The 13420-nt window shown below is 50.5% G+C and overlaps 1 protein-coding gene across 1 annotated transcript in view; it reads right to left on the reverse strand.

Annotated features, from left to right (window-relative positions):
- The window catches only part of Dipk1c (divergent protein kinase domain 1C), a 41408-nt gene that overhangs the window by 5763 nt on the left and 22225 nt on the right, over nucleotides 1-13420 (reverse strand). Inside the window, exons 2-4 of the mRNA XM_048806703.1 lie at nucleotides 13156-13274; nucleotides 4316-5132; nucleotides 141-305 (exon numbers count right to left, since the gene is read on the reverse strand). Coding sequence (XP_048662660.1) covers nucleotides 141-305; nucleotides 4316-5132; nucleotides 13156-13274 — 1101 coding nt within the window. The remainder of the gene's footprint in view (nucleotides 1-140; nucleotides 306-4315; nucleotides 5133-13155; nucleotides 13275-13420) is intronic.

The following is a 13420-nucleotide window of genomic DNA, read 5'->3' on the forward strand; positions in this document are numbered from 1 at the left end:
CCTGGCCCTTGCTGAATACCTGGGGTGAGCAAGAGAGACTGGCAGGCCCACCTTCAGCTCCACGGAAGGGATCTGTGGCGCCAGAGGGCAGAGGCCACCAGAGGGACTGATGGCATCCCAGCCCCCAGCAGCCCACTCACCTGCAGGTTGCTGTTGACACGTTGAGCTCCACATTTGTTCACATGCAAATCACATTTTGAAAAACAGTCAAAGAAATTGCAGTCTTCATCTCCTGTGCAATTCTGCTCAAGAATCTCCCTCATTTTAGGTTCAAAAAAGGCCATGTCCACATCAATAGCCACGACCTGCAATCAAAACAGCACGGAGCCATCAGAGGTCACCCCACCTCGCGGCAGGAGCCTTTCCAGGCTCCTCCTTCTAGCCTCTTTGACCTCATTCAGAGCCCGGCCAGGACCTGGAGTGGCTGTCCCACACCAGGAGTTTACAACTCTTCACATGGATTATATTGCAAAGCTTCAACTGCAGAAAGAAACTTTGCCGTCACTGGTTAAAGCCGAGGATTTGGAGCCATAACTACAAGTATCACTTTTCATCTTTGAACATTTTCTCTTCTTCAAAAGTAGAATCTCTGAAATGGCTTAAAATGAATTTATTTCTATTACTTTATCAGCTTTGGTCTCTGACCTTTGTCATCCTAAATAACAAAAACAACCAGAGATTCTCCGAAGAACATTGGCATCTATTTAGGAAGAGTTAGCGTGGGAATAGCAGAGCCTCGTGGTGGGAGCAGGACGGCAGCAAACTTCTGCCATACTCAGGGCTGAGGCCTGGGGAAGATTTTTAAGGCAACAACGAGGATTACTTAAGATGTTTGAAACAATATGCTGGGTCACAATGACTAATAACAATCATGGCATCAGTCTGAGGTTGACAGACAGTTGCTGGGCAGATGTCTTGTAGAAGAGCCTTATATGTAAGGCTGCGGTGGCCTCTGTGAAAGGCTGTGCTTTTTGACAGCCTCCTTTGGTGGTTACTGTCAGGGAGTCATGCATAGCAACCCTTCCTCCACAATCTCTGGCTTTATTTATTTTGGTGCTTTGGTTAGGGTTGACATGAGCAACTCCATTTAGATTTGACAATCCCCGCGTATCTTTTACACTTTCGAGATGGGGATTTTTATCTGAGTTTTATGGCACCTTTGCTACCCACATCAATGAATTTCCAACCAACCAGTCTGAGGAAATGTGAGGGAAAGGACAAAGTGCTCAAATTAGGAGAGACACATATGGATCCTGACTCAACAGGATCAACAGGAGGGACCCACTTCCAAGTCCCACTGTGAGCCTGAGAACCTCACAAGCCCCTGGAATTTCGGATTTATCATCCTGGCTTCAAACCAAATAGTCTTCAAAAAAAGAAAAAGAATAACTTCTAAATTATGCAGATTTTCCTGCACCACCTGGATATAACAACAAAAAAAAAAAAGATGAGCTTGAATCTGAGAAAACCTGGAGTCTGCCCAAGTCATGCAGCTTATAGCTCCCAGGTATCAAAAAGCTATTAGGAAGCTTGATGAATCTGATGGCGTTGTGGCATTTCACAAGCCTTCACAGGTCAGTGTCAGTCAGCCCCTGGGAGAGAGCTGGCTTGCTGGTGCTCCTTTCCTCCAGCTTCACGCAGCCACGGGAGGCACAGGCCCTGGTGCTTGCCTATTTATTTATTTATTTATTTATTATCTTTGTTTTTCACTTAAGATTGATGCTGGAAGGCAAGAAGTTTTCTTGGGAATTATTTAGTAAAACAGAGCAGGAGGGAACATAATTTGTTTCAAAATATGTGCAGAATCATGAAAATAAAGAGCAGAGAACTTTTCCCTATCTGAGGGCTTTGCCTAATAACTAATTCAGGCACAGCAAACAGAATTTATCATTTTAATCAATCTTTCTTATCTCATTATTCAGCCAAAATAAATGGCTAATTTCATTATTTAGCCTGGTTAATATACTAAAAATGGATGAGGCCTGTGCTAATGAATCTGTCATCTTTGTAACTTATCACCAGAGCGAGCGCCTCTTCCCGGAGTTCTGGCAGCCTCCCCAGCTCCTCCTGGGCTCCAAGGTGGAATTCCAGCTCTTGGCTCCTTCTTGCTCCTGTTTCTGGTGGTTTCTGGGTTTTCATCCCAGAGAGAGCCAGGTTTACCTCTTAATTTATATTGTGCACCGAGGATGAATCACAGCTCTTGAAAGCACGACCCTACACACCTAAAATAAGAACAGTAACCACACAAACACAAAAACCTGTGTGATGTTCTTAACATCAAGAGAACCGTGGAGCCCTTCCTGCATGAAATTACTGAAGGTGCATTACCGTCTTCAGATTTCCTCGGGCATCAGAATAGAAAGATCAGTGAGAATGATTTCATTCTCCGCTGCATGGAATTGTTTCATAGTCTATTCTCCATTTTTCATTCTCTAGAGCAGGAAGACATTGTTTGCTCAAAAGGTGCACTTGCCTGCCACAGTCTGGGTCACCAAGCCCTGACCTAGTTGTTCATTTGCAACCACTGGATAAATTCTCCATACCTGCAGGGGGTTGGGCCTGCAGGTGGGGGGAGACTTGGAATCCTGGATTCTTGGCACCCCTCCCACCACAGGGCAGCAGGGCAGCTGGGGCTCAAGGCAGGAGCCACCACTGGGATCTAGAGCACCCAGCTCTCAAACTTGAGCACAGCCAGAACCAGCTGGAAGGAGGTGTTCCTACAACACAGGCTGCTGAGTCCCACCCCAGAGTTTAAGATCCGGCCTGTGTGGATTCAGTAGGGTGGAGTCTGAGAATTTGAATTTCTAAAAAAGTTCTTAGGTGACATGGGGTCTGCTGGTTTTCACTTAGACAAAATCCAGGTAAAACAGCTGACTTGTAGTTCAGTGTCTCAAGGAGGGTCAAGATTCGTGGGCTTGTGAAGGGATTTACCCTTTCCCTCCCCTCCCCACCCCACCTGCACCAGAGCCAGCGCAGAGGGATGGCCCTGGGGAAAGCAGTCAGGGATGGCGAGGAGCAGGTCAGGATTTCACTGAGCAGAGCTCTCAGGACCACCATGTGCAAGACACCAGAGGCACAATTTAGGCGGCTGCACGAACCAGGAACTGGGGCTTTAGCACACAGACTCATAAACACCCGGGGCGCCCCCTCACACGGAGGACCCCCAGCCCCAGCCCCTCCATGAAGCCGGGTTCCTCCCAGGTCCCTGGAGCCCGCAGCGCCCACAGTTCCACTCACTGACACTCAGGCACACTTGCTGGATGAGTCCTGGGAACTGGCCCCTGCGAGGCAGCGGGGAGCCCAGAGCACTGGGGAGGGGCGGGGTGCACTGAGGGCCTCCGGAGCTCCCTGCCCTGGAGGCTCCCAGAGCCTTCTGGAACCTGCAGGAACCTTCCAGCTCAGTCCCTTTCACACCTGAAGCCATCCCCTGCTTGTTGCCCCCCCCCCCAGGGCAGTGAGAACAGGGCATTAGGACAATCCTGCGAGGTCAGATGCTCCAGTGCCCTTCGGGGACAAGTCCCTCAGGTAGACCAGGGATTTGTGCTGCAGGCAGGTTCTGTTTTCCAGATGCTAGCTGCTTTAAGAAGGCTATGTCATTCCTGTGCCACCTGCCCTCAAAGTCATGGCCAGCAGCAGTGGCACCTCCTCTTTGTCCCTTTATGTCCTGACCAGGATAAGAGCCTTACTCCATCATGAGCCAGTCCACGGTAGCCCGCTCACCCTGGTGATGGCTGCCAGTGTGTGCAGCGTAGGAACACCAACTTGTACAGGAGCAGGGACCACAGCACAGCTCCCCAACACCTATTTAATGCCACCACATCACAGGCAGTCTTGTCACCACTTCCTGTTGAGTGACCAAGTACCCTCAGGGCAGACAATGAGGCCAGTGTTAGGGGAAGCAGCTACCCTGACACATTGTGTGGGCCCAGTGGAGGGACAGGGGTATCTCGTAATAGAGCACTGAGTCCCTCTGGCCCCTTCTCTGCCTCCTGGGTCCTGCAGCTGCCCAGCACTTGACCCAGGCACCAGACACCTCCTGCCCTGCTGGCAGTCTTAAACACAAACTGGAAACTAATAGAACCTCTCCAGAAGAGAAGTACTGACAGGTCACACGCTGCTGCAGCACATGGCAGTTTGGGCACCGTGTGCCTAGGCCAGGCCACTGGGTGAGTGGGCCAGGCCACTGTGCACACAGCCACATGGCCCTCTGCAGCTCCTCCTCCGCAGGAGGGCTGGCCTAGGTCCTCTCCTCCCCCCAGACCCGCAGACCCGCAGTGCAGCTCACTCCACAAACACCCTCCCCGGGCCCACTCACTGTGAAGTCACTCCTGATGGCAAAGTTTTCGGGCTTGACGTCACAGAGGTGAAGACGGTGGGAGAAGTCGTGGTCGAAATGGCTCACCATGTCCAGGAAGCTGAGCGCGATGTGGCTGATGGCCTGCGCCTGGGCCTGGCCGCCCCGGGGAGCAGCCTGGCCCAGAGGGAAGAGAGCGCTGTGCTGGGGGCTGCCGGCGGCCAGGTACTCCACCGCGTAGAAGTGGCCACAGGAGCCCAGCACAGGCAGGACATGGCGACTCAGGCCCTGCAGCAGGCTGAGGTGCACGTACTCCTCCTGCTGGAGCAGGGACCACGCACTGGCCAGCTGCCGCCGCCAGCCTGGACCCCAGCGGCCAGGCCACAGGGGCCCCATGCTGCTGTTGGGCAGCTCCAGGCCCAGGGCGTTCTTGACTTCCCCGGCCAGCACCAGGAGGAGCTCCGCCTCTGGGACCCCCTGGCCCCTCTGCCCAGCCTCCTCCTCCTGCAGCATGCCGAGCGGCGGGAAGCTGGAGAAGGCCTCCCTCTTGGACTTGAGCACCACGGGCCTCCCCCGCCACTGGGCCTGCAGCACCTTCTTGCCACGCTCGTAGTACAGGCAGCGCTGGTACAGCAGCTCCCCAGCCACGCACAGGTCCTCGCAGAGGTCGCCCACCAGCCAGCCGCCCCGGTAGTCCTGGCACTGGAAGGAAAGGAAGAGTGGGTCACCACAGAGTCGGGGCAGGGGAAGTACAGGCTGGTCCTCACTCAGGGGCTCCTGATCCAGCTGTGGAGAGAAGCCCCCAGAGGTGAACCACAGGCCTCTGCATCCGTGGGTTCTGTGGCCCACCACCCATCAAAAATATTTCTTTAAATCTACATCTGTACTGAACATGTGCAGATCTTTTTCTTGTCATTAATTCCTAAACAGCAGAATATATTGTTCACGTGGTGTTTGCATGGCTCTAGGGAGCATAAGTGACCTAGAGATGATCTGGGGCACACAGAGGATGTGGGTGGGTTACGAGCAAATACTTCACCACTTTATATAAAGAACTGGAGCACCCCCAGGTTGGGTTTTGTATCCATGGGAGTCTTGGAAACAGCCCCCCGTGGATCCCCAGGACAACTCATTCTGTGAGGGAAGAGAATCTCATCGTGGTTACATCACTCAGTCGGGCAAAGGACCAGTCTTTAAACAGGACGTCTGGAGGCCAGAAGCTGTCTTCTGTGGCCCAGCTGCTTGGGAAAACCGAGTCAGGCCAGCAGGTCTCAACTCCAGCTGCATGTGAAGCTCCCCCACGGAGCACTAGACACTCCCACCCAAGAGCCATTAAACCAGATGGGCACCAGGTCCTCGCCTGCTCCCAGGGCCAACCACGGCACTGCCCGTTGCAGCAGGGACACACCTTGAGCTTGTTGCTCTCAACATGAACTGACGTGGCCTACGAGGCCAGCAGCTCTAGGACTGCGGATGCTTAGAGGAGAAAACCAGGAGGACGCAGGAGTTAGAAGAGGTCTTGTGGCTGGTGGGCTGGAGGAATGGCCCCTCTGGGTCACATGCTGGGTGCGTAGGGAGTACTGAGTTCCAGCAGTGCTGAGGAAGCCCACCCAGCACCCTCGGATGGGGACTTTAAGGTAGTGCCAATGGGGGACCCAACATCCTTACCCATCACACCACAAATTCCCTAAGAGGACTGTCCAGCCAAACAATCCTGGGAGAAAAAGGAAAGAAGAAAGGGTTACAGAGAGGAAAGAAAGAGAGGATTGTGATTCTTTCCTTTTCATCTTTTTCAGGAAATGTAAATCTGCAGACCCATTTTTATTACAGGTTGAGCATATTTTCTAATCCCACCTGTTTCTCCCACACAGGAATCTGCCTCCCACACCAGCAAATATAGCCTCTCTTCCCCAGAACTTCTACAGCACATGACCAGTCGCCTTCTTCCCTACAAGGTCATAAAACAAGTATAAAATCCTAAAGTGATTTTTCCACCCCACGCTGTTGGTTATAAAGCATCTTGAAGGACCAGCTGTGGACACTGTGTAGCATGGAGCGCAGGACAAAGCACTGGCCCAAGAGCCGGAAACCTGGCTCCTTCCCAGCTTTGCTGCTATGCCCTGAGCACATCGCCTTGCTGTATCACAGGGCCCTGCCTCCCGGCACAGGTCGGACAGCAAGTGCAGAGCGGGTGTGGCAGTTACAAAGTATGGGCAGATGGAGGCCAGGAGATGGCCTTCCAGCAGCACTTGCAGCTAAGTGTCTATTTAACTACTTTCCAAAGACTAACTGGCTGTCTCCTGTTAGCTTTATTAACCTCAAGTAGATTATGAGATGCTCCTTGAAGTTGAAAAATGAACTTCCAGTGCCTGGACACATACATAGTTCCAAAATCAAACAATTGCAAACTACACGTTTTCCTGACTCATTTGGCCTCATGTAGTATCCAAATCAGACTGAAAAAAAAAAAATGAGAGGCTATTTATAGTCTGCATGTATTTGATTCAGTGTGACTCTGCATATATTTTGCTGCAAGATTATTAATTTGATCACTGGTGCTTCCCATATGCAAAATAAAATGCATGTGTGCTATATTATCTCCCTAATACCCAAAAAGGTTTGAATTCCAAAACACACCTGGCCCCAAAGTGTTAGATAATGGATCACCGTTGTTCAAACCACATAGTAACAAGTAATACTCCCCAGTGCTTGTAAGCACTGAATTTCCAGCACTGTTGGGTCACTCCCCCAGCAATAGCCCAGAGCACAGACACCTGGCTTCCTACTGAGAGTCCCCTGCCAGCTGTGATGCTCTACATCTCTGCATACCCTAAAGGACAGGGCACATTTGCCAAAGACAATGTGACAAGGGATAGTGCTCTCCAGCAGAGAGCCACAGCCAGACCCTCCAGCCAGTGAAGGAGGCCCATCACCTATGGCTGGAACTTCGTCTTTGACACCCACGAGGAAGCTGTACTAATACACACACCCAGAAAAACGGTTCTAAACACCCTTGAAATCATATGCATTCTTCTTGGAATGTTGCAAAATCTTGTAAATGCCTGTCTTTAACGTTGGTACCTCTTTCTAAAGCAACTTGTCATGAAATGAGCATGGAAAGGATGAGACCCTTGGTGTCAGCCACGTTGCCTATAATTGCTTCCATATTGTCCTTGTGAGAAACCACGCGCCCCAGAGACCACAGCACAGCCTGGGGAGGAGGTGGGAACCTAAGAAGATGGGAACCACAGACACTGGGCAGGCTATTGATTTTACTTGTGTTTTCTTTTTTCCTACTTCATCTCGTGTTTTCAGTATAATAAACAATTTCAAATTTCCTTTTAAATAAGAAACCAAAAAAAAAAAAAAGGCTGGGCATGGTGGCACACGCCTGGGATCCCATGACTAAAGGCAGGGGGATCACAAGTGCCAGGTCAGCCCCAGCACCTTAGCAAGGCCCTAAGCAACTTAGTGAGACTCTGCCTCAAAATAAAAATGAAAAGGGGCTGGGGACGTGGCTCAGTGACTAAGTGCCCCTGGGTTCAATCCCCAGCACCAAAAACAAATAAAGGATGATATCCAAACATGGTTTGATTCAATTTCATAAACATTTTTCCAGCGTTCCTACATTGATAATTTGGCCAAAGGTGCTTTTGTGTGAAGTACGGAACAGAATTGAAAAGACAGGAAAGTGGGCAGCAGAAGCCCAGTGGGGGCAGCCGGGAGAGGTGACCCGTGCTGGGAGGAGGGGAGGGAAAGCCTAGGAGGCTGGCAGCTGACCGCCAGGACCCTCACGCTTCTCATCTGAGCTGCAGCCACCTTTGCCATGAGCCATGAATGAGAAGCCAGCTGGATACTGATAGAATTGGGAAAGGCTGCGGGCTTTCAGCCCCACCTTGCCACCTGCAAACCACCAACACCAGCTTCCAAAGTTAACCAGCTGAGGGTGAGCATTCAAGGGTCATCCTCCACCTGCAGCCACCTGTCAGCTCACAGCACAGAAGTGACTGCCCTGGATGCTCTTGAACGGCACTAAAAGGCGAAGTGTCCAAGATGGTGAGGCTTAGCTCTAGGGCAGGCTGGGCTGGCCCCCAGAGTTCCCCGCACAGACTATGGGCTGGTTTGTATGCCGTGCAATGAGGACGACTGTGTTGTGTCCCAGGAAGCCTGACAGGCCAAACAAGGTGAAGACGCACATTCCTCAGGACAGTGGCCTCAGCCATGAGAACTCCCTTTCCACCCTCCCACCCCTGGCTATGAAAGGTGGGGTCAGGAGGCTCCTTCCTGGAGGAGATGCATCTGAGCTTAATTTGAACAGACAAAGCAGAACTCTGCCCAGAGACAATGAGGGTGAACGTAGATCAGGCCCAAGAAACAGGATGCAGAGGCCCAGTCCAAGCTTCAAAGTAGCACCTAGTGTTCAGAGAACCAGAAGGAACCAGCAGAGGAGAGAGCCAACTTAAAGATGTGCACTCAGACTTTGCCCCGTGAACTCAGAAGGCAATGCCAGCAGGAGCTGCTGGACATTTGAGCAGTGGTTTGACCATTGGGTTTGGCATCAGCCGTGGGTTTTTAAGAGGAACATTAATCTTGGCTGCTTTTCTGGAGGTCAGCACATTGGCTTATCAGTGCAGGGCCCACAGGGCTGGCTCCTTGCTGGAATACAGAGTATCAGAAAGGGCAGGAAGTGGAGGTGGGTGACCAAAGCCTGGCCTGGCCCTGCCAGTTACCACAGTGAGACCCTGGGTTTCTGACCTAACTTTTCAGTGCCCCAGTTACCTTGTTTGCCATGATAGATCATTTACATTAAAACACAGACACACACAGTTTTCACAGAGCTGCCGTTTGCCATTATCCTTTATGATGCATTTTGGTATCTTGGTTTTGCCCTTCTTATACAGACTGTGAGGCTGTGGCTGGTTACCAGCGCTACAGTAAGTGCTTAAGGTCTCTTGGCATGCCTGTGCCCGCTGGCCACAATTAAAGCTTCATCCAGCAATTTAAAAGACAGTAAGTTTAACACACAAATAGCAAGTTTGAAAGGGAAAGCTCTCATCATGTGAGAGACAAGAGTTGGATCAGCTCATTAGCATCATATCCTGTTGAATTAGAAATTTTTTAACTCATTTAAAGTGGTTTGTTCAGGGCTACTTAAGTGGTAATACACTTGCCTAGCATGCCCAAGGCCTTGGGCTTTATCCACATCACACCCCCCCCCCAACACACACACACATAGGGGTTTACTTATTTTTAAAGTCAGACTTTATCAGACATTTTTCTGCTGATGGGGAGCTCCTAACTGCCAGCTTGAAAACAGGTACCTTTCTGTAACCAAATTTGTGCATACAAAATCCACAGGTGTCATATTTTTAAATAAATCGAGGGGGAAAAGGCCTCATTGTCTCTAGCTCTGGCATTATTTGAGTTAATGAAGTTCACAGAGGATTTGTGTTTCTCATGGACATGTACAAACACACAAATGCCCATTTCCGTGGAGCAGCCCCAGCTCCTGTTGGAAGTGTTCTTTGTGGTTGTTGCTTAGTGTCTCTGCATTTTGTGTCATGGTTCTCAGGCAAAAACAAAACCTGTCCACTCTAATCTAGGAAACGACTAACAGGCTCTCAGAGGTCATACTGAAGGGCTGTTTTCTTTTATGTGCTTGGTTTTGTAAGAAGCATTCAGTTCCGGTGTGGTTAGCCACATTCATTTTTCATGAGGGTATTGCTTCTTCAAGCCGCTACGATGTGCATTGCACAGTCTCAGCCGATAGCTGGTCCACTGTGCAATCCCTCTCCATATTAAAAACATGGCCAAGCACTCAAGGAAAGAGCCAGTTGCTGCTATGAAATCTTCCTGGATATGGGTCCTGGCTTCTGGGTCCCATGGGGGCCACCAAGAAAGATAAGCCTGCCCTGTTAAAAACGAATCCCTAACAAAGGCACAAAATTAAATCCCATCAAAAACTAACCAGCCACAAGGCAGTTAAGCCTCCTGGTAACAAGTCTCTGGGGATAGTTTTGAAGTGCTTTGAAAATGACATCCTATGGAAAAGCTGAGTATCCGCTAAGTAACAGCTTAGGGTTTTTTCTGTTGTTGTCTTGGATTTTTGGGTATCAGAGATTGAACTCAGGGACACTCGACCACTGAGCAACATCCCCAGCCCTATTTTGTATTTTATTTAGAGACAGGGTCTCACTGAGTTGCTCAGTGCCTCACTTTTGCTGAGGTTGGCTTTGAACTTTGGATCCTCCTGCCTCAGGCTCCCAAGCCACTGGGATTACAGGTGTGTGCCACCACGCCCAGCACAGTTTAGGGTTTAATCACAGGAGAAGCCACGCACTGTCTCAGGGTTTCTACTGTGAGACTGCACAGGGTCACACCCTGGCTCCTCAACACAGTGGTAAAGAAGGACAAAGTTACTTTACCTCCCTGCAGCTCTGTTTTGCCCTCTGAAAAAGGGGGCTACTACAAAGCAAATACCTAATAAAGGCTGCTGAGATGATTAAAAATGAAATGATACATGCACAAATCCTCTGCACAGTGCCTGCCATAGAGGACATCCGCAGCGCCGGCAGCAGGCATCTTCAGACTCTGAGGAAGTGCTCTGCCTGCAGCAGCAGCCAGGCACCAAACTGAGCAAGCAGAGCCAAATTCCCCTCAGCCTGGCTGAGCTTCCCTGTGCACCTGGACTAGGTATGTGCTGAAAAGCCGCAGAAAGAGGAGCACTTAGTGTGACTGAGACAATCCAAAGCTCCAAGACCCAGGCTGTGAATCCTTTCAAACAACTCAAGTTGGCTCTTCTAGGGACTCCTGTCCCCAGAGTGTGGTGCTCCCCCAGGAGGCAGGCTGGGGGCATGGGGGAGCCTAGAGATCTCCGACCCCATCCCCTAACTTCATCATCTGGTGGCAGTATCTGCAGGCAGCTTCTCCTAGGCCAGCAATGCCACCTGCCCTGCTGGGCCTGGGAACAGGAGTCGGGGATTCACTACCACTCCTGGCTCTGCCAGAGGCTCCCTTTGGCTTGGCTGGCAAAGTTGATTCTTCTGTGCTCCGGTACTCAGAGTGAAAGCTAATGAGAGTCTGGAGGCCAATCAGGAAAATAACAACTCGTTTTATTATGTAGGATGAAAGCCAGGCAGAATGAAAAGTGCCGGGGGAGCCGGGACACAGAGGCTCGATTCAGCTGGAGTCCTCAGAAGCCACAATGCCACCCCCTCTGCTTGGCAGCCCAGCCCAGCCCCATCTGGGCTGTGGAAATGGGGGTCATATTTAAGCCTGTCCTAGTTTAGAGTGTCCTGGACAGAAGTTGAGTCAGAGCTCTGGGTAGGTCTCACACCAGCAAATGCAGAACAGCAGAGATGTGGCAGTAATAAAGGGGGAGAGAGAGCTTCTGAGCGAGCGTGAGGAAGACCAAACTCACACAGGACGATTCACGGGCTCCCAACACATCAGTTCACCTGAGACACCCTCAGACAAACCTGGGGAAGACAGATGTGTCACTGAATCCTTCTTTTGGCAATGGTTAAGATTGAGAGCCTTTACAGGCAGAATCACTCTCTCCAGTGGTATGTCAGACTAGAAAATGATTCCATATGGCTGCCATTGAAGATGTATTGGCAAACTTCTCAACAGAATTGGTTTTAATTTTGGACCTGGAATGCTGGGAAAGTTATGATTAGCAATTACTTAAATTATCGCAGGCTATTTAATTTCCATTAGGCCTTTCCCCTCTTGGCCAAAGATAAATAAATGAAAAACTGTGTTTGTTTTTTATGTTAATCTAGAATATTATCATATTAAATTTATAAATAGGTCTTGCATCTTAGCCAAAGTATTAATTTTTGTTTACCTTAGTCAATCCGCTCCCCAAAAATAAAGGGGGGGGGGAATCTTTATAACTGAGAGGAATTTTTACATGAGTTACTGAAAAAACCATACAGCTCTTGAAACTTAAAACTTGATGGAAATTCTGTGCAACAGTGGGGGGAATGGATGGAGAGTCTAGGATGTGTCTCACCAAAAACCATCAACTCCTCACAGATTCCCATTCAATTAGGGTACATGATTTGTTTTAGATCTTTATTTTATCCAATCTCATTTTTTAAATTATTTATTTTAAAAACCTTTATGCTGCCACGGTTTGAAAATCTGCAATCCCAAAACCCCACCCATATGTAAGCAATTGGACTGAACAGTTCCCATGTGCTGGGGATTTCTTAAATAGATCACCTTTCAAATCAAATGTGTAGATGGTCACTATTTTAGGAAATAAACAATCGCTTAAGAAATCAAGCAACATAGTTGCTGAGGTCTTCTTTTTTTATTTCCTTGGGGAGGGGGGCGGAGTGTCTGTCTACCTGTATTCCAGTCTCTGCTGCACATAATCTTCCGCACCCAAGGACAAGAGCAGCTCTTGTTTGGAATCAAGGAAGACTAGCATTTCGTTTGGGGGCACAAGGCCCAGGGCACAGAGCAGTCTGCAGAAGCCAAGTGTGTCTCTCTGCCTAACTGCCCAGGCCAGCCAAGGAGCTGTTCGATGTGCGCCTGCAAGCCCTCCACTGCGTTAGGAGACTGCAGTGGAGGACCAGGACAGGCCCCCTCAAGGCACCAAGCCTGCTCGCTGCGCGCTGCGCTCCTCCGCAAGCGCTCTGCCTTGGTTCCCACGGACCCGACCACGCAGAGCCTTGGCTTTGAGGCGCAGAGGCGGGGCCCTACCATCCAGGTGCGCCCAGCTAGGCAAGTTGCAGGTAGCAAGTTATCCCAGGGTGGACTCAAAAAAGGGCGACCGGCCTAGGGACACCGGAGGACCCGAGGGACAGACGCGCGGTCCCCTACTAGCACCGAACCCCAAGCCAGCCCACATCCCGATCCCGGCCGCCTGACACGGGTCGCGGGCACCATAAACCGGGAACCAACCCGCAAACTTTCTTCGGGAGCTTAGGCTCAGAAGTGGCGGCGGGTAGTCATGCAGGGACGCTGTCTTGGGACAAAGGAGCGATTTTGACGAAAAGGGGAGGGCTATTCCCCGCGCCCCCATGGAGGACTCCCAGGCTGAGACCCGGGTCGTGAGCCTAGGCTTTCCACGAAGGTGGCGGGGCCCCCTCCCCCGGGCGGGAGCCACCGCAG

This window comes from Marmota marmota, unplaced genomic scaffold (assembly GCF_001458135.2).
Source record: "Marmota marmota marmota unplaced genomic scaffold, marMar, whole genome shotgun sequence".
Taxonomy (NCBI): Eukaryota; Metazoa; Chordata; class Mammalia; order Rodentia; family Sciuridae; genus Marmota; species Marmota marmota.